At 39.1% G+C, this 22,131-nt stretch overlaps 2 protein-coding genes across 2 annotated transcripts in view; one reads left to right on the forward strand and one right to left on the reverse strand.

Annotated features, from left to right (window-relative positions):
- si:ch211-127i16.2 (probable flavin-containing monoamine oxidase A) overlaps positions 1-19,774 on the forward strand; it is a 37,709-nt gene extending 17,935 nt beyond the window's left edge. Inside the window, exons 8-12 of the mRNA XM_047569564.1 lie at positions 1,210-1,310; positions 7,514-7,672; positions 9,464-9,550; positions 11,756-11,856; positions 18,552-19,774. Of these exons, the coding sequence (XP_047425520.1) occupies positions 1,210-1,310; positions 7,514-7,672; positions 9,464-9,550; positions 11,756-11,856; positions 18,552-18,900 (797 nt within the window). The 3' untranslated portion in view covers positions 18,901-19,774. The remainder of the gene's footprint in view (positions 1-1,209; positions 1,311-7,513; positions 7,673-9,463; positions 9,551-11,755; positions 11,857-18,551) is intronic.
- The window catches only part of vsig8a (V-set and immunoglobulin domain containing 8a), a 64,858-nt gene that overhangs the window by 40,598 nt on the left and 2,129 nt on the right, over positions 1-22,131 (reverse strand). The gene's annotated exons all lie outside the window — the stretch shown is intronic.

The following is a 22,131-nucleotide window of genomic DNA, read 5'->3' on the forward strand; positions in this document are numbered from 1 at the left end:
TTGAGTTGAGGATATTTCAAGAGACTCTGTAAATTCCACTGTGAGACGAGGTAAATTCCTGAGTAATTATGCCAACACAGGGATTTGTAATTTAGACCACCCTTGCCAAAAGTTGAGAATCTTAAATAGTAAAAATGTGGAATTGGATAGATGTCTGAAAGAATGCATCACTGTAACCTCATTTAGTCACTACCACAAAGCTGGTAGGAAGCATTCATCTAAACTTCTCTTTGTTATCTTTTGAACACAGACATATGTACTAAATCTCAAGTTCTTTAGTCGCATAAACTGCCATTACAGTCAACATGTTTATTCAGATCTAATTATTTAACTGTGATGATGACTTGTGAAATTCCACCAAGGTGCTGCAGGAGATTTATGCACATATGAATAGATTAGAGTGTCATCACTGCACTGTTATGTTCAAAAGAGTAAGATGCTAGACTACATCTCATTTAGTCAGTCTGAAAAATAATGAGGTAGCAGGCATTTCTTACACTTGGCTTGCTTTAGTGTCAAAACGAGCAGTATTATGGGTATGACACCACTTGACAGGTCTTATGTCATGTGTACAGTTTTGTCATTTGAACGACGAGGTGACCATGTCAAATGAGTTCGGAGCCACTTATCATGCCACTGTTTTTCAATTTTACTGCTTCAGGCTCATCAACTTTGTTTAGCATTAAGGACATTATTTTGATATTGCTGACAGGTCCTTGACAGTTTCAAAATGATGTTTCAAATCTTTCAGGGGTTCATTTGTTAAAAGCCTGGCTTTTAGCCAGAAGTTGCTTCACTTGCCAGAGCAAGCACACGAGCAAGCTTGTCTTCTCCTTGAGTGTGACATACCCTACCTAACAGGACTGATGATTACTTACCAGTTACTTGGAGCTTTTACAAATATAAGTGCTGTGACTAGTACTCAGGAACCAAGCCACAGACAGCATTAGGTCATGAAGATTTATTTCCAAGCCTATTAATGCAAATCAGTGTTTCAAAATAAAACCACTCTGATCAATAAAGGAATTAGCTCAAGTGTGCCATCTATCTTCATTTACATTTAGTCCCCTTTTACTCTCTTTCAAATAAAGTATAGATTTTTATATTATAAACACACCAGGTGAGACTACTTGGAAGGTGATTCATTGATATTAAAAATGACACAATGCAACGTTTTAGATTCATGGTGTACCGTTGTTTCCTCAACAGCTAAGATCCACTACCAGCCAGCCCTGCCCAGCCAAAGAGAATTCCTCACGCAGAACATGCCAGTGGGACACATGATAAAATTCATAATTACCTATCAGACGGTGAGTAACAGAATATGAAACACAACTGAACATACACTCACGATTAATCACTCGCTCACATGAATGTAGAAATATCAGAAACTAGAACTCTACACTGCTGAGCTTTATAGTGGTGTGAAAAAGTGTTGGTTGCCATCTCGATTTCTTATTTTTTTGTATGTTTGCCAGAATCAAACGTTCCAGATCAACAAGGAAATTTAAATTTAAAAAATGGGAAAACCAAATCCAAAGCTACATGGCCCTGTGTGAAAAAAATGACTTCCCTCTTAAACCTAATAACTGGTTGGGCCACCCTTAGCTGCAACAACTGCAATCAAGCTTTTGTGATAACTTGCAATGAGTCTTTTACAGCATCCATGCTTTACAGCGTTGGGGAGGAATTATGGCCCACTCATCTTTGCAGAACTGTTATAATTCAGCCATTGGGGGGGTTTTCAACTTGAACCGCATTTTAAGGTCATGCCACAGCTTCTCAATAGATATTTTGTTTTACTTCACTTTGTCAGATAAGTCCTATTTAAAGGATTTCTTGATTGAGAGCAGGTGTGGCAGTAATCAGGCATATGGACAGGTGTGGGACAGGTGTGGGACAGGTGTGGGAAAATCGCTTTCAAACATACATTTGGTAGGAAAGAGTCTGCATCAGACTGTAATTGACTGACTTAATGCAAGATTATATTTCTTAGCTTCCAGCACATCAAATTCGATTTGTTTAATCTTCTTTTTTGCATTTTACGAGCACACAATTAATTAACAAAATGCCTGTGCACGTTGTTAGTGGATTAAATTTGTCAACTGTAATTAACACAACATCATTAGTGCAAACACTTATTACATCAGTGCCTTGGTGTCTTGACAAGATGCATCTAGATACTGATTAACCCATGACTGAGAATATGGTTTATTTGATACTATCATCCTTGTTTTGCTTCTGTTATTAGTGATTGAAATCTTACATCCCAGATTACGGTTAGGAGTTGCAGCCCAGGAGGTAGAGCATCTATGACTGCTACTGGTACTACTTTCTACTGTTAGTAGCATGTTTCCGCTTTACTGCTTCCGCTTTACTATTTCCAGCTGCTTCTCCATCTCTGCAATTTCAAATTGACTGTTTTGGATCAATGAAGATGGAGCACATGGAGCAGTAACTGAGGAGGTTCGGAGATACCAACATCTGTATGACTCCTCTTTGGTGAAATTTCAGTGAAAGTTTCAGTCATCATTATTGAAAGTGAAGCAGGAAGTAGAAGCAAAAATGAACTTAACTAACAAAAAAGACGGCACTGACAAGCATTTGGGTGGCATTGTTACAGAACGAGCCACACTGATGAGCACACAAATTCAAATGGCTCACACCATTGTAGGCTACGTGCATAGGTTACCTTTTAGGTTACCCTAAAAGGGCCTTTAGCTGTCACACTCTACTGCCTGTCAAATAAAGTAAAAAAGCCTAAACAAGTGTATAAGAAAACAGGTGCAGGCACAATCCTGTTAGTTCTGTGAATGTGGCTCCATCCTGTAACTTGCCTCAGCAGGAGCCTCACTGCCGCTCTTGTGTGGTTTCACTCTGAAGATGTGTGTGTACTGCACCAGTGTGAATGTGAAAAGCTCTTTAATGTCCTAGGGAGTCGCAGAGCAATCATGTGTCCCCTATGAAACACATATCTCACTTTTATTGAAAGTCTTATCCTTTCTATTGTTGTAGACACAAAGGTGCGAAATCAGTGCTTCCATTTCATTTCTGCATTTTATCATATCACGTTTCTATTCAATTCTAGCCTTATCATTTTTGTTGCAAGGCAATTTTATGGTAAGAAAACGGCACTCAGTTCAAGTCAATTCACTCTCAACTATATAATTAAAGACAGTAGCTACTGAGCAGTTTGAATAAACTTATTGACAATTTGATCCGAGTCCAGCCGATGTAGATTTTCTGCTGGGTTTGGACAAGAGAAAGTACCACCAGAGTATGTCAATTCAAACCCTATAGTCGCGCTGTTTACACCTGGGGCGTAAAGCATATCCATTAATAGTTCCACAAGTAAATCTGCATCTCTGCTATTACACGAACAAATGCATTCTAATATAGTCCTGCACTGTGGTGAGAAGTTAGTGTGACATGCTATAAACTGAATTAATTGAAAAGATCTTTCCAGAATCTGAGATACCTTTGAGAGAATCCTTTGTGATAAATACTGAAACACTCCAGAGCAGATTTAATAAGGTTGTGATCTGGGGGAATCATTTTGATCTCAGCTTACAACTGCTTAAAGATTGGACACACCTGAGTCTAAGCAACACATGAAAAATCTGTACAATAGCAGGGCTTCATTACCAGTTCATCTCACTAAAAGTCAAATCATAAAGCTGACTCATGCCACTATGAGGAAATCAACGAATAAACTCGCAATGCTTTGGGTGAGTATACATTGCAAATTTCTATACATCTCACTCATCCATTCAAGGAGGTATGTGCATCTTGAACATCTTGAATGAGTGTGTTTTCTGCATCCCCATGGGAAACATTACTAGGGAGAGTGCTTAACAACCAACCTTGCGCTAAGTCCAGTGACCAGAGAAATTCACGGAGACACTTTGATAACAGATGGCAGAAGATTTCCATTGAGGCAAATGTGCGGGGGGGAAAAAAAAGAGGACGCTGAGCTGACTGAGCAGTTCACTCAAATGCACTTGTCACCTTACTTGCGCAAGCCCAAAGATTTTGCATTTTCAGCATAAATATTTGAGCCTGCATTCTCGGATAGGATTAGCTCCACAGTGGGGGACAATCTTCAGAGCACCAGCTTCTCCCTCTCAACATCTGAGTCCTTGGAGGCAGCCCCAGGCTGGGCATAACATCTGTTTTTTCACTAACCTGTGACAACAACCCTCACCCCCGGTGATAAATAATTTGTCAGTGCAATGCCTATAGTAGCTGAATCATCTCCACATTGAATGGAACTTGAGGTCTGGACATAAAAGAATGAGGATCAGCAAATTCTGAAGCAAACTGTTTGTGTGTTATATACAGGCACGTCCATCCAAACTAAAGACTGTTTTGGGTCAGACTTTAGATGGCAGCAGTGACCTGCTTAGAGATAAAAACATCAATGTACCCATGGACAAACAAGGGCCAAACAGTGGTACAATTAGGACCAAAGAAATAGTAGAGAAACCTTCGATTATCGTTGGATCCTCTGGTGGAGTTTATGGTGTAGTTACATAGTTTGTAGCACAAGTCAGTTATGTAATGCCATTACAACCTCTGGGTAAAGTTGTCCTGTAGAAATAAGTACAGTGTATAATCATAATTTTAACTTTGTAATCAGTGGATGTAGAGCAGACCTCAGTATTAAAAAAAAAAAAAAAAATGTCTAGAAGATGGGCGGGTGGGTCATCGATACCACGGCTCCACATGGCTCTGATTTCAGACAGTAATGCGGTCTGGTTCGAAAACACAAGATGCCGCCGCCCGTGTCCCTGGAATTCTAGTGCCAGTTTGACCAATGGATGGAAGTGGAGAGTCATCAATATTTTATAAATTCGATGAGTTACAGGCTAAACACACATTCCAAATCGCCTGGTTGAAATGTATACAGAAACGTAAGTGCACATACATAGTCATCAGCAGTGCCACAGATTGCTTGTATAATAATGACATTCTCCATGTCTCAAAATGAATATATTCTTGAATAAAACCAATCAGTGAACCAAGCAAAATATCATTTGGTGCTGACTCAAAACAGTCTGTACTGGCCAAAAGCCTTTGTTGCAGATACATTAAAGTCACTTATTATTACATGAGGCTGCCAGGCTGCCAGAAGGCTACGAATAATGTCTGCTAGAGAGCCAAATGTTTATTATTTTATGAGACATTTGTATTATGTTTGTTGGTTTCATGTTTTCTCAGGAAGGACGCAGTAGTTCTCATTTGTATTTCCCATAGATAGGTAGGATAGGATCAGACAGAGACAAAATGTTCAGTCAAAGGGTGTTTTGCAGCCTCCTTAGTAGCTGCATCTGTCCTTGTATTGCCTCAAGAGGTAGGATCAAGGATGCTAGAGGAAGCACCACATTTGCAAACTGCAATTTGTTTTGGTGGCAATACAGCATCAGGGAGAGCAGCAATTCAGATATGATGAGCAATAGGCTAGCATGTTGATGTTGAAAAGGCTTATCTACTTTCTGTGTAAATGTGAACAGTCTGCCCTTCTGCATGCATATGTACTTCATCCTCCTCCTTAAAAAAATCTTTTGTGCATGGAGGTATATGTTTTTGTGCTCTAAAAGTAATAGCTAGGAGAAGCTTCAAGTGAAAGACACTTAATTTCTTTATCTGCTTTATCTGAGTATTTAGCTTAACGGTCAACAACCTTGTCTTTGCCATAATTAGCGCATCTACAGGTGTTCACGTACCTGATGTGTGTGTGGTTTCTTGACTTCACCTCTGTCAGAACCAGATCTTTTTCTGGCTTTCAGTTCTTCTGCTGATGAGTCTCTGGACAGTCCCTCATCCACTGTCCCAGTTTTGTGCACTTGAAACATACTTTAGTTCTTCCACAATGTCTTCTTCTCCTTCTGTGTACAGATTATCTTTCAATGCATCTCTGCACAGACTATTATCTATTTGACCACATATTGGTTTCAGTCTCAGGCTGAAGAAATCTCCTTCCACTCTAGCTCACTGCATCCCCATCTGGCTCTTCAGTAATATCTGCAGCTTTACAGTTGTAGGTCTGTGTTCTTTACAGAAAGAGCTTTAACTTTCCAACAGCTGATGCCTTGTCGTATTTTAGTGGAGCCTTAATGTTATCTATTCAAATACAGTTCTTCAGTTCTTTCTTGAGTGCCTGTGTTTTGGGTGGAGGCAAATCCAGATCTTTATCTGGTTTAAGACAGTTCTCTTTTTAACAACTGAGATGAAGAGGGGGTTAAATCTTCTCTCCTCACCTGAAATGTGTGTCCTTGATGTTTGCTTCTGGCTGCCAGTCAGAAAAAGCTTCTTCTTCTTCTAAATTTGCTTTGAAATAATATTCTTTTTTCTCCTTTACTATTCCTGTATTTCTTCTTTTTCCTTTTTAAAGCTTGGTTTTCAAATTCTCAATCTGTTTCAAGTTGAAACATCCCATTGCGTGAAATCCACACTCATCAATCCAAATGTCTTGGTTAACACTCTTATTTACCATATTTAGCGATCATGCACATAATATTGGGTAACTACGAGTAGGTATTGGTATCCTTGTTCTCTGCTTTGATTCCATTGTGTATTTAAAGTTAGTCTATCAATCTAATTTATTTGTGTGGAGTCATGTAGATGCGCACACGCAGAGAAAAGGGTCAGCCACACTGATACATCTGTCTGTCTGTGTATGTTCTCTGAGTATTGACTACTGTTCCTAGCCAACCATGGATATAAATGAAATGAAAGTAAGATTTAGAGAACAAAACTATGTATGACAATAATGCAGACAGAAAATTATGCTTTGAATATCACAGTATCATTATATGATGACGATTAACATCAACTTTTGCAACTTTTTCTTTCACCTGCACTTTGGTGCCGTTTCAGTGCTTTTGCGTGTTTTCACCTCCGAACGAAATGACACCTTGCGCCAAGCCAAGTGTCCATAAGCTTCAAGGGATTTATAATTTCTAAACTCCTCAACAGTATAAGCATTTATGCCATATACCAGATAGTTAGTAATGTCTAGGGAAGGCGTTGGAGGCAGCAGTTCTGCATCAGAGCTCCAGCTGTTTGGTTTAGGTCGAATGGATCAACATTTTTTATGGTGACCAACTTCGGGACGTACCTGTCCCTGGCATCCTGAATTTGTATCGGTATCGGCACATTTTTTTTCTGTTTTTCCATTTTCCATCTTCAGTTAACCTCCCCTGCTTTATTTATACTCCATTAAACCATTGAAAATGGTGACCGGGGGGGGGGGGGGGCCTGACAAAGGCCGACACTTCGGATAAGATGTTATCCAGCACTGCTTTGACCACCTCAAGTACTTATGCTGCCAGTATTCCAACAGCTATACATTCCTACATTCCTCATGCAATCAGCCTCACTCTCTCTGTCTCTCTCTCAATAATCAGTGAATGGTAAATATATATTCATTGACTATTGCAAGTGGGTTTACTGCAAAACTGTCATCATTGCTAATGAAGCTGTGGATGTTTCCATTTCTCCATTTATGCAGGCTTTTTGGAGGGAGAAGGGCTTCTCTGGTGAAATAGCGGCAGGGTCCTCTGGTGACTGTCCATTCTGTGTTACCTTTGATGCCACCAGCCCTAGCGGTAATGCTGCTCTGGTTGGCTTCATTGCCGGCCATCAGGCTTCTCACTGGAGTTCTAAGCAGGTAATGGTATAATTACAGTGCAATAATCTACATTTGTCAGTGTTCCCAACATGTGTTTGTGCAGTTATTCCTTGAGAAATAAACACACAATTTATTTTTCAAATTAAATAAGTAATTACCTGCTTCTGTCAACACGCTGATTTTGAATGACTTCAAGTTGATAGGCGGCTCAAATATTTCACTATCAAGGGCCACTGCCTATGTTGGAAACTAGCTGCGTAAATGTCTTAGTTTTACACAGCTCAGCTATGAAATCTGGTAGGTTCAGTGTACTGGTAAGTATTTAAATTGGTATACAGTAAATTATGCCTTTGAAATGGTTTATTTCCCCATCTGGCTTTTGAGCATTAGATCGTGCTTCATCTGCCTCAGCTGCCTCTTTCATCTCATGCATGTTGAGGTTTAAGTCTGGTTCACTTTACATGTGGGGACAAAGGGAACATAGTGCGGCTCAAAAGGATCTTATTGCTCAGGGGTAACATTATGAAAATTGCATTCAAGACCGGGCACCACCTGAGCACAGCGTAGTCTTAGAACTTTGGGGGACCACTGCAAGCTTCTAATAACTGTGACTTTATTATGTATGGGGCAGAAAACTGTTTCTCAATGTGCAGCAGGAATTATGTTGTGGTCCTATTTTCATATGACATTTTGTGTTTTTTGGTTATCCAATGTTAACTGTCCTGGAAATAAGGGCAGCCTTTTATAAGTGAAATGGAAATCAGATGTAATATACACACCACAATTTTTTTTACTTGATTTAAATGTAAGTCGCATGACTGGTCATTTAACTCAAACCAATGAATCGCACAATCAGTGGCTTTACCTACTATGTCCAAGTGTGGACAATTTAATTCCAGCTTTGGCACTGGATTTACACAGTCTTGATTTTCCTTTTTGTCTATGCTGCCAATTGACATGGCTACATTCAACACATCCTGCGGGTAACTAAATCTTGCTGATGGCGACTGTAAAATACGCTTTTACCAATTCTTTGGTCACTGTCCCGTGTCGACATTTTCATTACTCAAAATATTTCTCCACTGTATGACAAAAACTACTTGACACCATTTTGGCCTTCCAGTCATTATTCTGACTTGCTGCAAGACTTTGGAGCAGCACTTTGCTAAATTGACCCCTACATGCTACTCCACTGCTAAGTAAGTGTGGTGGTATATTTCAGGAGACTGGACATTTCTTAGGAAGAAGGAGCTATGATCTGTGCCTTCTTATCTATAACCACTGCATTAAGCAGTGTTGTGTTCTAGCTAGAAGGGGTGAGCTATAAGAAGAGTTAAAGTCACACATTAATTTTTCATCTCTGATGGTGAAATAAATAAAATTAATCAATAACAGGTTAAACTCTGACAGCACTGTCAGGCTCAAAAGCTCAAACAAAAGCAAGGAAAAAATGAAAAATTAAGATGTGACAACTCAAGGTAAAATATTTTTGAAATTTCACTAATCCATCAAATGACAACATGACTTTTGTGAGAATATCTTTCATAGCTAAGCAAAGCTGTTGTAAAACGTACACTCTATATGGATTAATACTGAATCGGGATCTTCTGAATCACAATGAAATCGATAGTCCGGAAATTTGTATACCAATGACAGTGATTTTATAGCTTGGTATAGTAATTTCAATATAACCTGTAGCTTGAGTTAATTCAACTGACTGATGCTTCTTTATTGGCCCGCTTGGATGGATAAGTGGATAAGTGTTCATATTTAAGCAATATGTTGTATGTCCTAAGTGAGTGAGACAGTGTTTTTTCCCCCCATTTGCAGGTTGAAGAAAGAAGAGAAGCGGTGCTTTCCAGTCTGGTCAAATACCTAGGTTCAGAGGCTGCATCTTTCATTCACTATGAAGAGAAAGTAAGTAATTCATTTGCTTTGCTACGCTTGTTTAAATATATCAAGGAAACTCATCTGATGCCCCAATTAGTCACCCTAGCTACCACAAGAAAGAGTAGGTGGCTCAACATGATTCCAGCAAATGCCTATAATCATTGAATTTCTTTGTATGTTTTATTATCATCATCATTACTGCAGCGCTGAATTCTTAATCCATATTCATCAAAAGTGTATGGTGAGTTTTGAAAATAGCTCACCGACAGAAGGCAATTTCTTGACTGCAGAAGGGTATAGCCAGATAGACAAACTAGAGAAAAGTGACGCCTTGACAGCACAATTCCTGGTGTTGATACATTATGAGCAGACTGGGTGCATCTCCTTATGTCACAGCATACATAAAAATGGAATAAATTGTAATAAATACATAAGAAGCAGGAATGGTCAAGGTGGGTGCAGCCTTCAAATGGGCGGAGCGCAATGGCCCATTATGCACCAACAAACCAACTCCAAAGGGAAAGAATATAAATGACATGTAGACGATACCCTACTTGCCGTAATTTGTGGCAGATCCATTGTAATAGTAACATTCATTGGTAGACTGTGAAACAGGATATTAGTCATGCGCATGTAAGGCTCTCAACCACATTTGAAAGGCAAAACGTAATGGAACATTGTCCTGAGGAAACCTAAGGCAGCGACATTAAGGGAGACATCATGACTTTAATTTGTTGACCGGGGGACTCAGAGGGCAGTGAACAGAAAAATTAATGCTACGTTATTATTAGACCTGATCATATATATCACATTAGATATTTTATATGATTATACTGTTTTTATTAACATGAAACATACAAATGAGCCAAGCTACAAGTTCCTAACACACTTTTATTTTCTCCTTTGTATGCCACCACCTACCACATACAAACTGAAAGGGCATATTGCACTACTCTATGCAGAAGTACTGAGCTGCTATATATTGAAGATATATAATATATATATAACATAATATGATATATTTACTTTATCGCTCAGCACCAACACACTATAGTCATTACTAGCAACAGCCCCAACTTTTACTGTTGTTGTTAAGTAGTTTGCTAGCTGACTTTTTGTTTTTTTCCTCTCTTTGATAAGCTAATAGTGCAGGTTGCCAATCAACCACTGTTGACAGTTTAGATCGGAGCTGCTGTGCTAATGTTAAGCTTTTGGTAGCAATAGGTGTTGAATGTTAAAGCCAAGGTCTAAGACTAATACTCAGTCTACAGGATCTATTCAGTCCAAAAGGAGAGACAAAGGATAGAATGATGTCTGTCAGGCAGGGTTGCCTATCTCTATTGACCTTCATAGCTTTATCTTTTCTTTGGAGGAGACCGCTCTGACCCTAGAATTCTCTGACTTAAATAAATGTTTATGTTTTTAGTTAAATTGAGATTTGTAACATTTTATACCATTTCTATCATGTAAATGGAGGGAGAAAATGCAGTATTGGCTCCAAATATCAGCTCCGAAAAATCAGCAGCACGTATCGGCCATCAGCGAATGTTGATGTGAAAAAAAAAAAAAAAAAAAAACAATATCTGCCGTAAAAAAATCCATATCGGTCGATCTCTAACAGATACACTACCAGTCAAAAGTTTGGACCACAATTATTTTTCAGGGTCTTCTAATTATTAAATATTTAATTATAGAATATGCTGATGTTTCAGGTTAAAATTTGTGTAACCCAGTAATAATAAATGGGTCAGTTAATCTCTGTTGCTGACTTTTGTTCTTGATTAGGTCTTTTCTATCATTCTGTCCATTTGTATGTATATGTATACATATGCAATTTCTTTTAGTACAGTCACAGACAAAATACTTAACTTAGAAACTTAAAATTGTTCAGTTCCATAAAAATACATAATTTTGAGTATTGATTATATATACACACACACACACACGTGTGGATACAAACACACATTATTATTACCTTTTAAAACATCTGACATCAAGCTGCTACTAGAGATCGCTCCCAAACAAATTGTTGTAATTTGTGTGCAATGACCCTTAAAGTTCTCATTCTTATAATGTCATACTGTGAAAAGCCATGTTCATTTATATACACTGTGCTTTCATGACCTGTACTATTCAATAAAATCTAAGTGCAGTGGGCTCTCAACTGCAAAGCTTTTGCTCTGTGACATGAAAAAAGACTGTTTCATATGATAAAACTCCTTTGTTTTACAGGACTGGGCTAAGGAGGAGTACAGCGGTGGCTGCCCTGTTAATGTCATGGCACCAGGTCTCCTAACATATTACCACCCTAGCCTGAGGGAGCCCTGTGGCAGGTAATCACCCCACTGATGAAAAATAGACTACAGCATCACACATCTTATTCTCCCAACACTCAGTGGAGTCACCTTTCATCTGCGTTCTCCAGAACAAATAGTTATGTAAAAGGATCAAGTAATCCAGTATTGCAGCTCTAAATCTTTCCTATAAGCATTTTCAAGACGTGGATTTAAGGGGTAATAGTTCAGTATATTCTATCAGTGTACATTAGTGAGAGAGATGGAGCGCAGCTACTGGACATTCACACTCACATTCACACACAATCTGTACTTGCCAACTAGGTATTACTCACTAGCACCCAGTCCCTACAGATCATTGACAGATCATGGCTCATGAGCATGACTATGCATTCAATGACACACAGTAGTCCAGTTCTAGAGAAATGGCAAGAGGTCATCAGGAGGGGTGTCCTCATAGGAAAATGTCCTATAATCCATTTCTAATGGCCTGTTCAGAGATGCACAAAGCTGAACAAATGAGAGCAAGAGGGGTGGAGGAGGGTCCAGGTAATGCATTTCAATAATGACATCAAACCCGTAGGGAGCGGAGAAAGCTCATTACATAACGTGACTCTAACAGCAGTATGGGGATGGTGCCCTTATCCACATTTCTGCCCCATATAGGAAATGGATCCTCAAGGACATGCTGCGACCTTGAAACAAATCCCGCACATATAATGAAGACGAGCTCATGTTGCTTGTGCTTTAAACATGCTGTATTTAAAAGAACAACAAATGCCAGAAGTTATTAGGGATGGAGTACAACAGAATTAATCTCAAGTCTTTAGAGTCTTCTTTATAAAATATATTAAATATTAATAAATATTTTCATTTATTTACATGTTAAAAATATAGAAACTGCTTCAATAATTAGATAAATAATGGGTAAAATAATGGGTAGGAGTCTCCACCAGAGATCAACAGGCTTAGCAGATCATCTCTATGTCTCCATACAGTGAAGTTTGCATTCTTTCAACCATTTCAGGATTACCACATCATGATCTCTTTGAAGGGCTATAGCAACACTAGTCATCAGTTTGGAACCCAAGAATTATTCCTCAGGGAACTCCAACTGTGATCAAAGTGGGAGTTCAACAATGTGTTACAACATGATATATTCTTACAGGGGCGTCTGCCTCATATAGGGCAATGTCTGATTTTTATAGCAGTAATACCAAAGCCTAACTGTAGACCAACATTCAAGAGCTCAGAAAGAAGTGTTCATCACAAATGCACAGATCTAGTCCACTAAGCATAAGCCTACAGTATGATTCCAAAGACACGAGTCCCACAAAATATGTATTAGTCCTTGCAGTGCGAGAGGCTTAATCAAAGTCCCTCAATTGGTCTACAAATGGTTAGTGATGAGAGGCGCACTAAGGCTAGTGATGAGGTGCACTGAGTTCAAGATCAATACTGAAAAAAATATGGATTTATAATATTTTAACTTGTATTTTTAATATTTTAGAAAGATCAGAAGTTACAGTTGATACTGATACCACCTCTGTAGAACAGAGATTACATTTAAGACAGTAACAGTGTAGTCTTAAATTGTCTGAATGAATATCAGTGTGTTGTCTTCAAAACACTAAAGCAAAACGAAGTCAATTAAAATCTACACACTGAAGACTTTTAGGCTTCTAATAATGGCATCGTTTTGTTGCATCACTCATTCACTCATGCACATATAATTACACATAGATGCTTTAACTGGGGGTGTGTGAAGTAGTGGAGTAGGATAGGCATGTTTTACGTCTTTTAACAGCTGCAACTCAGGTCGCTGTAATTGTTTTGATGCCACAGTCCTCACCTGTTGTTCTGGACAAAAGTCTCTGCAGCACAGTTATAAAAGGAATCACATGGTGATGCTGGAGTATTAGCTCAGTTTTCTCCTCAAACAGAGCGAGAACAGACATCATCTTTTCCAGAAGTGTCCACTGGTGAGCAATGAGATTGTCTGGGTGTTTGACTATTTTACACCCGAATGCCACAGAAATGGCAATACTTCTTTCAGCAAAAAGACCTTTGTGTACAGTCAGGGCCCTGTGCCACCTACGTTCATTTTCATTATTGGCCTAATTGCAGCATGACAATGCACCATCCAGTACCAGTACCTTCCTATAAAGTGGTAGGTACAGTCATATCTGAGTTGTTTCACAAATATGAGTTTGAGTACACAAGCAAAGCACTGACTGGACTGATCCTCCATAATGGTACTGCTATTTGTATTTTTATTGGTGGAAACTGTCAGCCCTCCAAAGTACAGCCTTACCAAACCAAAACACAATCGGTGCATTTACATGCACAACTAAATCAAGCTATGCTCGAAATCCAACTTTCTGAATGCGGTCTTTGTCCCAGTTTACAGGCAACGGAGAAAATTGAATAAGTGACAGGAACATGTCCTCCTCTTCCTCAATAGGTGGCAATATGTGTCTTTTTCATCAGGTTAATACGGCTTCCTTTCCGGTGGACCTATTACGTCATCTAATAAACAACTAGAGTCATTCATGGGGTGGTTAAAGTCGGATTAAGGCAATAATTAGTTTTTTTATGTGCATGTAAACGTACTAATTGAGGTGATCAAATTCTGAACAGGCAATACTCACAGAACTGCTTTACAGATCTCTTCTACACATTCTCCACCAATAACAATGCACTGCTTCTTTCTGAATTCTGAAGAATTGCCCTGGGGAGCGCTCTTTCCAGCAAACATGTACATTAGGATTCTGATATGCCAATACAAAGCCAACAGCAAAACATCTCTTTAGACAATGGCAATCCAATAAAACAAGAGCTGCCCTGCTTTCCTGAACAACAGATGTTGTCACGTTGACAGTGTAATAAAGAAGTAGACGAGAAACAAACTGTAAAATGTTTCCAGCACCGACAGACTACTCCTCTCTTCCATTATAATTCAGTCCTGCTGAATCCTGTAAGACATGGGTATCCAGGATATACTAAACACCATCCTGCTTGACATTGGAAGCAGCTACGATGCACATCACAGCGAAATTAAGGAAATCACACTAGTACTCACAGTTTGAAAGGTTTACCAATTTCGTCACAGAAATGTAATGTCAAGTACCAAATCCCCAGGGCATTTTACTGCTCCACAAAGAGTTTGCTGTAAGGACATGCTAAAATACAGTAATTAAGTCTGTCACACTGAACATCCTCAGACCCTTACACTGCAAGTTGTAAACACAATCCTCAGAGCGATGGCAATAAACGGCAATAAATGCCAGCACCCACTAGGGGTTGTACAGACTCAACTTCCTGCTGTGCTAAAACGTCACGCCGACTAGTCACTGATCACATAACAATAACAACATGGACACCTCGTAGAAGACAGGTGAAGACCCAGAGCAGTTCATCAAGTGCATGGAAAGTCTTTACTAAAACTGAAGCCCAGTTTTAAATACAACTGAAGTACTGCTGCGATGCATACTGATCTGAAAAGTCACCCGTTAACACCATCAGAGGAACGAGAGAAGGAGACTGCACATCCACAATGTATGAAAGATATTACGCCTTTAACTGTGGTACAAGGAGAAGGCTTCAGAGAAATATATATACAGTACCATTAAATGCTATTGATGGTGCAGACTTGCAGCCCCTTGTTATACAAGCTATACATATCAGACTCACAAAGCATGAAGTGCATGAGCCAAGTTGTCCTTAGAATGGGTTTTCAGGTCAAGAATATAGATTTAACTGTTGCAGTAGAATTACTTTCTACTGTGTTTTTATTAGGGACAACGTCTGCAACTAGTTTGTGTCGACTTGAGTTTTGAGTATGAAATATAGAAGATAGGGCTGCACGAATCTGGAAAAAATGTGAATCCCGTTTTTTTTTTTTTGCTTAGAATTGAGATCGAGATTCTTTGGCACAATATTTTTTTTTACAAAATGTTTATTGCACTGATGAATTTTAACCCTGTGGGTGACTCTCGCCACTACTACCTGGGGTTTCTTCGGCGTCCATTAAACTCCATTACCGCTGCAGGCGGACTTCACGAAATAAGGTGTTGTAAAGACGCTTTACCATAGGTCGAGGGAGGAGTCAGCGGCAGTGCTGCCTTTAGCGGCTTGAAAAAATCCAGGAAGAAATGGGAGAATTAGTTTGTGATGTCACTCACGAAATAAAATGCTTAAGAATAGTAGTATTTCAAAATGAGATTACATGTATGTGCGAATCGAGATCACGATTTTTTAACGATTTATCGTGCAGCCCTAATAGAAGACTTTAAAAAACCTGAACTCAGTATTGTGTCTCTATTTACGCATACTGTGAAAATGTGAACCACTTTATTTCTAAATCCATTTCCTCCATCTGCTATTATGTGCGTTGAATCAGCCTAGCAAGAAACGTGATGAAAGCGAACAGCAGAAGAGTTTGCTCACAGCGGAAGCCAAAGTGGCGTACCTGTACTTTTGCATTTGGAGGATCACAGTCTAACAGACTTTTAATTATGGCACACACCATTCTCAACAAAACACTGCACTCATTTTGACAGAATATCAAGTTTATGAACGCTGTCTGTCGATCAGTTTCAGTTAACTCCTATTTAAACAAGACACCAATCAAGTTCAATCAACACCACAAGGCAGCCTTTTAATATGGCAGGTTCTCATTCTTTTCATCATAATTTTGTGGCTCATTATACAGTTTACTGACACCTGCTATGTATGCACTCTAATGGCTGTCTTGATTGATTTCACACTTCACCAGCCCTGTCTGTTATACATTTTTTACTGCTCTACTTGCAATATTTATTCCTTTCTTTTTTCCTTTATCATGCGCACAGTAAAAATCTATTACAGATCTTACTTGAGCAAGTGTAAGTCTAAACAAAAGCAGTCTAAGAGTAGCATCTTGTTGACATCTCAGTGTGGGATCTCAAGGTATTCGGAAACTCTTGATACAGCGTCTTACATCAGACTGGACTGAATGTAATGACTAATGCTTCTAAACATTCTCACTGCAGCTTTAACGCCCAATGACCCCCTTTAGTCTTCAATAATCCGCTTTTACAGTCATCCCATTCTTGTTAGCACCCCTGCTGAACACATTTTGTTTGGGGAAATCCCTGATATATCCCTGCTTGACCACAAATGTGTATATGGAATCCAAAGCCACTTATCTGTTGCAAAGGCTTCAATTGTGTTGTTTGGATATAATCAACCAGATTAAATATCCGGATAGTATGCCCTTCCTCCTTGCTGTGATAGGTGAACAGGGCTGGGGGCTGATGGTGGTTTCAGAAGAACTTGGACGCAAATACGGGTTAGTGAATACATGAGGTATTCTTTGAACAGTAATTTTACAGAGTGTACTAATCCAGTAAAAAGAAGAATTATTCCCTCAGTAAGCCTCTAATCTAATTCTTCATAGACTCCTGTATTATGTGTAATTGTGGCTCACAGTAAAGCCAAAATACACCGCTCCCAAATCTCAGCTCTGTCAGCTTGCTCCTGTCAGTTCACCTAGTCAGAGGTGGTTTCACATCCATATTCATGCAAATGTTATAGTTAAACTCTGTCGAAGAACAAAAGAAGCAGAGTGTTTGACAAGGTGTAACCAAAATTAGAAATTTTGTGTGTCAAACCATAAAGAACCGCTATGGTGGGCACAGATCATTAACCTTTTTTTGTTTGTGTGTGTAGAGAAAAGAGATTGCAATAACAGACTTGAAGCACTCGACACTCTGATGACCACTTTAACTGAAGATGGCCCTTCTTTTATCTGAAGAGGCTTTGACTGACTTCTTCAGTACACCTCACCTCACCTCACCTCACCTCATGGGCAGACAGAAAGAACCAGCTAATAATAGTATCAATTCACATCAAACAAGTCGTCGCATTTAATACCGTATCCATCGGTACCTGCGCGATAGAGAGCTGTAAGTAGAGATCACACAGTCACCGACATGTCTGTTTGCCTGCTACTCTGAACCCAACAGGTGATTAGTCCACGAAAGGCTAAAACCCTGTCACGTGTCATTCATGCTGTGCTTCGGCTAAGCCCCATGTTACCAATCAGCAGAGCCACAGTATTGTACCCAGTCAGGAGACCAGCTACTCCATCTTTATCCTAGAGCAGTGGGTTTTACCTTCTGCTGAACCTGCAGTGAAAAGCTGCTTTGGGTTTCAGCCTGTCTCCTCCCCTTCTGCATAGTTGTGCCTCAAGACCAAGGCATGAGAAGAGCATGTAGGCTTTGAGGGTGAAAATTATTTCACAAGCCTGCAATTCGGGAACATAATCTGAGAATATCACAGCTAGCAGGTTTAGGAAAGACATCCAACAACATCTATTACAAGAAAGCATTTTATTTTTTGTTTGTTGTTTTTTGAGAATGTGTGTCAAATGTGAATCAAACCTATAATGCTAAAACCTTACTAATGTTCTGAGGTTCTAGCGCTGCAATCTGCACAATCCAGCTGCTTTTTCATTATATACAGCAGAAGAACAGTGAATGAGGGCCATCATTATCATTGTGCTTTTACAGTGAGCACTAAGCAGAGCAACCCCTACAGGGTTGAACAGACCTAACCTAATTTGTTGATCATGTGCTCACAAATTTCAGTGCACAGACACAAGGGAAACTCTGAGCCAACAGAGAAAACATTACACATGGAAACATTACACATAAATGTGCTGATAAAACTTTTTTTTCCTGTATTTACAGGATCCACTGGGCAGGCACAGAGACCGCCACCCAGTGGTGCGGCTACATGAGTGGTGCAGTGCAGTCTGGTCAGCGAGCAGCACTGGAAGTACTGGCTCAAGTCAGTCATGTCACCCTCACCCAGGAGGAACAGGAAATACTGCAGCAGAGCCAGACTTTCAAGAGTCCTCCTCAGCAGACATCCTCGTTCAAACTCATGCATCTCTTCACGAGCAAATCTGTAGTTATAGCAACACTCACAGTAGGTGCTGTCCTCCTGCTAGCTCAGCGTCAAAATGCATTTCCAAACATCAAAACTTATTTAATGAATGCCTTTTCAACAGGCAAGCAGAATTCACTCGTACTGTAACAAATGTTTAAAAAAAAAAATCAAGTGTTGCATCCATTTCATCCTACTGGATTTGATGAAGACAGTACAAACAAGTTTTGCAGGAATCATTTGCATTATTTTAAGCTGTACCTTTTTTGCCATTTTATCATAGAAAATTGCATCTATAAAATATAGGCTCTCTTTGTAAGCCAATGGCTTTTCACAAATCATGCTGTGTTTAAACCAATTTGCAGTGAGAAAAGAGAGCTTTCATACTGTATGCATCACGTTGTTTCCCAGAGAGCCATAAAACCTGCTTGAAAGGCTTGGAGCGGAGCCACGAGCGCGTTTGTGTGCCCACAAAACCACCAACAGAAATTCGAATGAGCATAAGATGGATGAAGCAGCCCCACAATGATAACGTCCCAGAGAAAGTGATTTAATCGCTATCACTTGATTGCACCGTTGATTGAGAGGGGTTTTGTCAGTCCCCGTGTCTACTCTGGAGAGTAACTCAAACGCCCACTAATCATTGCACGGTAGTCTGTGACTCCATTGGCGCCGTGGCTTGCTATTTGTCTTTGTTATCACTAGCTTACACTAAATCAACTGCTTGTTCTCCCGGGTTTCATTTAAGCCAGTTTGCGTTCTTTTGCAGCATTTGGTCATTGTGGTTGACCATCAAACAGGGCTGGCAGGTACGACCAAATGAAAACATTTCTTTTTTGTGTTAACACAATTTTAATTAATTTTGTTCTGTCTACACAGGAGGTTTTTGCTTATTAAAATGTATCTGAATATAATATTCCAAGTAATTAGAAAAATTAAAAAGGCAACACAAGGATGTCAATATGCATTAATTTCTAAAAAGTGAACACAAGGCAACGATTAAAGAAAAAAATACTGCAAAAAACAGGCTGAATGCTGACTTTTTGTTCATCTCTTTCACCACAGTGAGGTTGTGTAGCAGTGGCACGCCACTTTTACTGAATATTCTTCATCAATAAAGAATAACATGAAACAAACAGGCAATACTACGCAAGCAAAACATTTGGAGCTTAACGATGCATACTAGCAACATAATGTTTTAAACATTATTCAGCAGTCACTTTTTATGGCGTGACACTGCAAAATGAGGCAGCTATGGTTTGATGGGTTTTTTTTGTGTTTTGGTTTTTCAACTTGGTCTTGAGTGGGCATCAGAATCTCAAAGACACAGATTACACCCACAACTTGTATGTTTCTGTTTCAGGGACTACAATAGGGTGCTACCACTCAAGCATGTAGAGACTTGGCAAAACTCAGACATCGGCATATTTCATATGGTCTTAAAACAAAAACGATCATTAATCAAATTAATTCAATATATTGTCAGGTCTAATGTACCATCAGGTGCAGACTGGCAGCTTGTCAGTCAGTTCAATGATGGCTGCACAAACATGGTGAAATCAGAACAATTTAACCAAACTGTATTGTTCATTATAGCACCAACATTACTCTGGAGCCAGATAAATGGCTTTGAGTCATGATGAATTGTCAATGCTTACAATCATAAAGGATTTATAAAAGCTTCATACTTTTGAAAAGAAAGACCCTGATGTTACGTCTAATAGCTTCTACTCATAGCAATATGCACAAAAAATATTATGTTTCGTGACAAATGAGGGAGGAAGATGGTTTGATCATATACTGATACTGAAGTGAAATGCAATAATCCATTTTTTATAAGCCCAGGAAAGTTTAAAAACTACAAAACATGGTACACAACATCGAAAATAGACGGAGTTCAGCATTTTTTCCTATCACGTTCTACTCTGCACAGTGGACTGTTTGTTTTGTGTGGCCTTTGCCCTTGTTTTTAGCAGAATCGCTAAAAGATTTCCAGTAATGTCTCAAAGTAATATTGCTGTAATTACTGTAGTGTCTGTAAACACCTGCCAAAGCACTTGCCTTCGGGCAACAGCACAAGCTTTAAAAATTCATATTTTGCAGTACAGTGTAATCAGCAGTTGTGGCCATAAACAACTCTTTTCACATAACTAATAAAATCAGAGCCTTAAGCAAATGTTCTTGCTTTTGTAGTATACATTATTCTGACTTATGTTTAGACACATAGGAGTACCACTGACAAAGCAATACTCCCTTTATGAGGATTACAGTTATTTAATTGATGCCTGTACGTGGTTGATTTAACTCTGGTTTAGGCTGTGTTTAGAATTATTGTTCTCCAAAATTCAAGAAGGAGCCATTCAGTTTGCCTCTGTGCCAAAACACTTTCAGTATTTAACATAAATCGCTTTTTAGGCCTTTTCAAAACTTAATGAGTCATTTGTACAACTGTGATTTAGTTTCTTCAAATTAAAGCACAGTTGCCTTTGAATTATGTCCATACTACACGATACTGCAGCATTAATTCATGTCCGCACTTCAAACCGTGTTCTTCATCCACAACGGTGTCAAACTCAGGGGGCTGATGATTTCTGTGCCCCTTCTGAAACCAGTGATGAAAAGAATGATCTGCCAATTTAGCCTTTCACTCCTCTAACACTGCCTGGCACACAGGGGAGAGTTAAAAAAAAAACAAAGATCAAATCCATGAAGAAGAACCTGAGGCTTTGCCCTTTTTGTTGTTTGTGCATTTGTTCCATTCACTCTCCTTCATTTTGATTAACCTGATGACTGGAGTACCCACAATTCAACCCAATGCTATAATTCAGAGGATTGATGCTAGGACTGACTTTGACAAGTGATGTCATGAATCGATAAGAGCGGGTATTCTTTACTGATTTTTCACAACAAAGAAGGTTCCCTGTTCTTATCAGAATAGGAGTCTCATAACACTTAATCCATATATTGTTGTATTGCACATTGTTAGTTCTTTATTGTTGAGTTATTCAGTGTGATTATGGCTCTTGCATAGGAACCAATCCTCAGTCTGTTGCTACTGGCCTTCAGTGTTCTGAATAGACTGAATTAGGGCTGCACGGTTTTGGAAAAAATGTGAATCACGATTCCTTGGCACGATTTTTTTTTTTTACAAAATGTTTATTGCACTGATGAACTTTAACAAAACAAAAAAAATACAAATGGTCATTCAAGTAGAGTATCAAACATTGAGATTTCCTTAGAATGTTGAGCATACATTTGAACAATAGGCTTGTTAGCTTGTTAGCATCCATTTAACTCTCTTTACTGCCGACTTTTCTATGCTTCTCTCCCTCACTGTTTCCACACACTCAACTGCAGGCGGGCTTCCTCCACTGACGTAAT

The sequence above is a fragment of the Mugil cephalus genome, chromosome 19 (assembly GCF_022458985.1).
Source record: "Mugil cephalus isolate CIBA_MC_2020 chromosome 19, CIBA_Mcephalus_1.1, whole genome shotgun sequence".
Classification (NCBI taxonomy): Eukaryota; Metazoa; Chordata; class Actinopteri; order Mugiliformes; family Mugilidae; genus Mugil; species Mugil cephalus.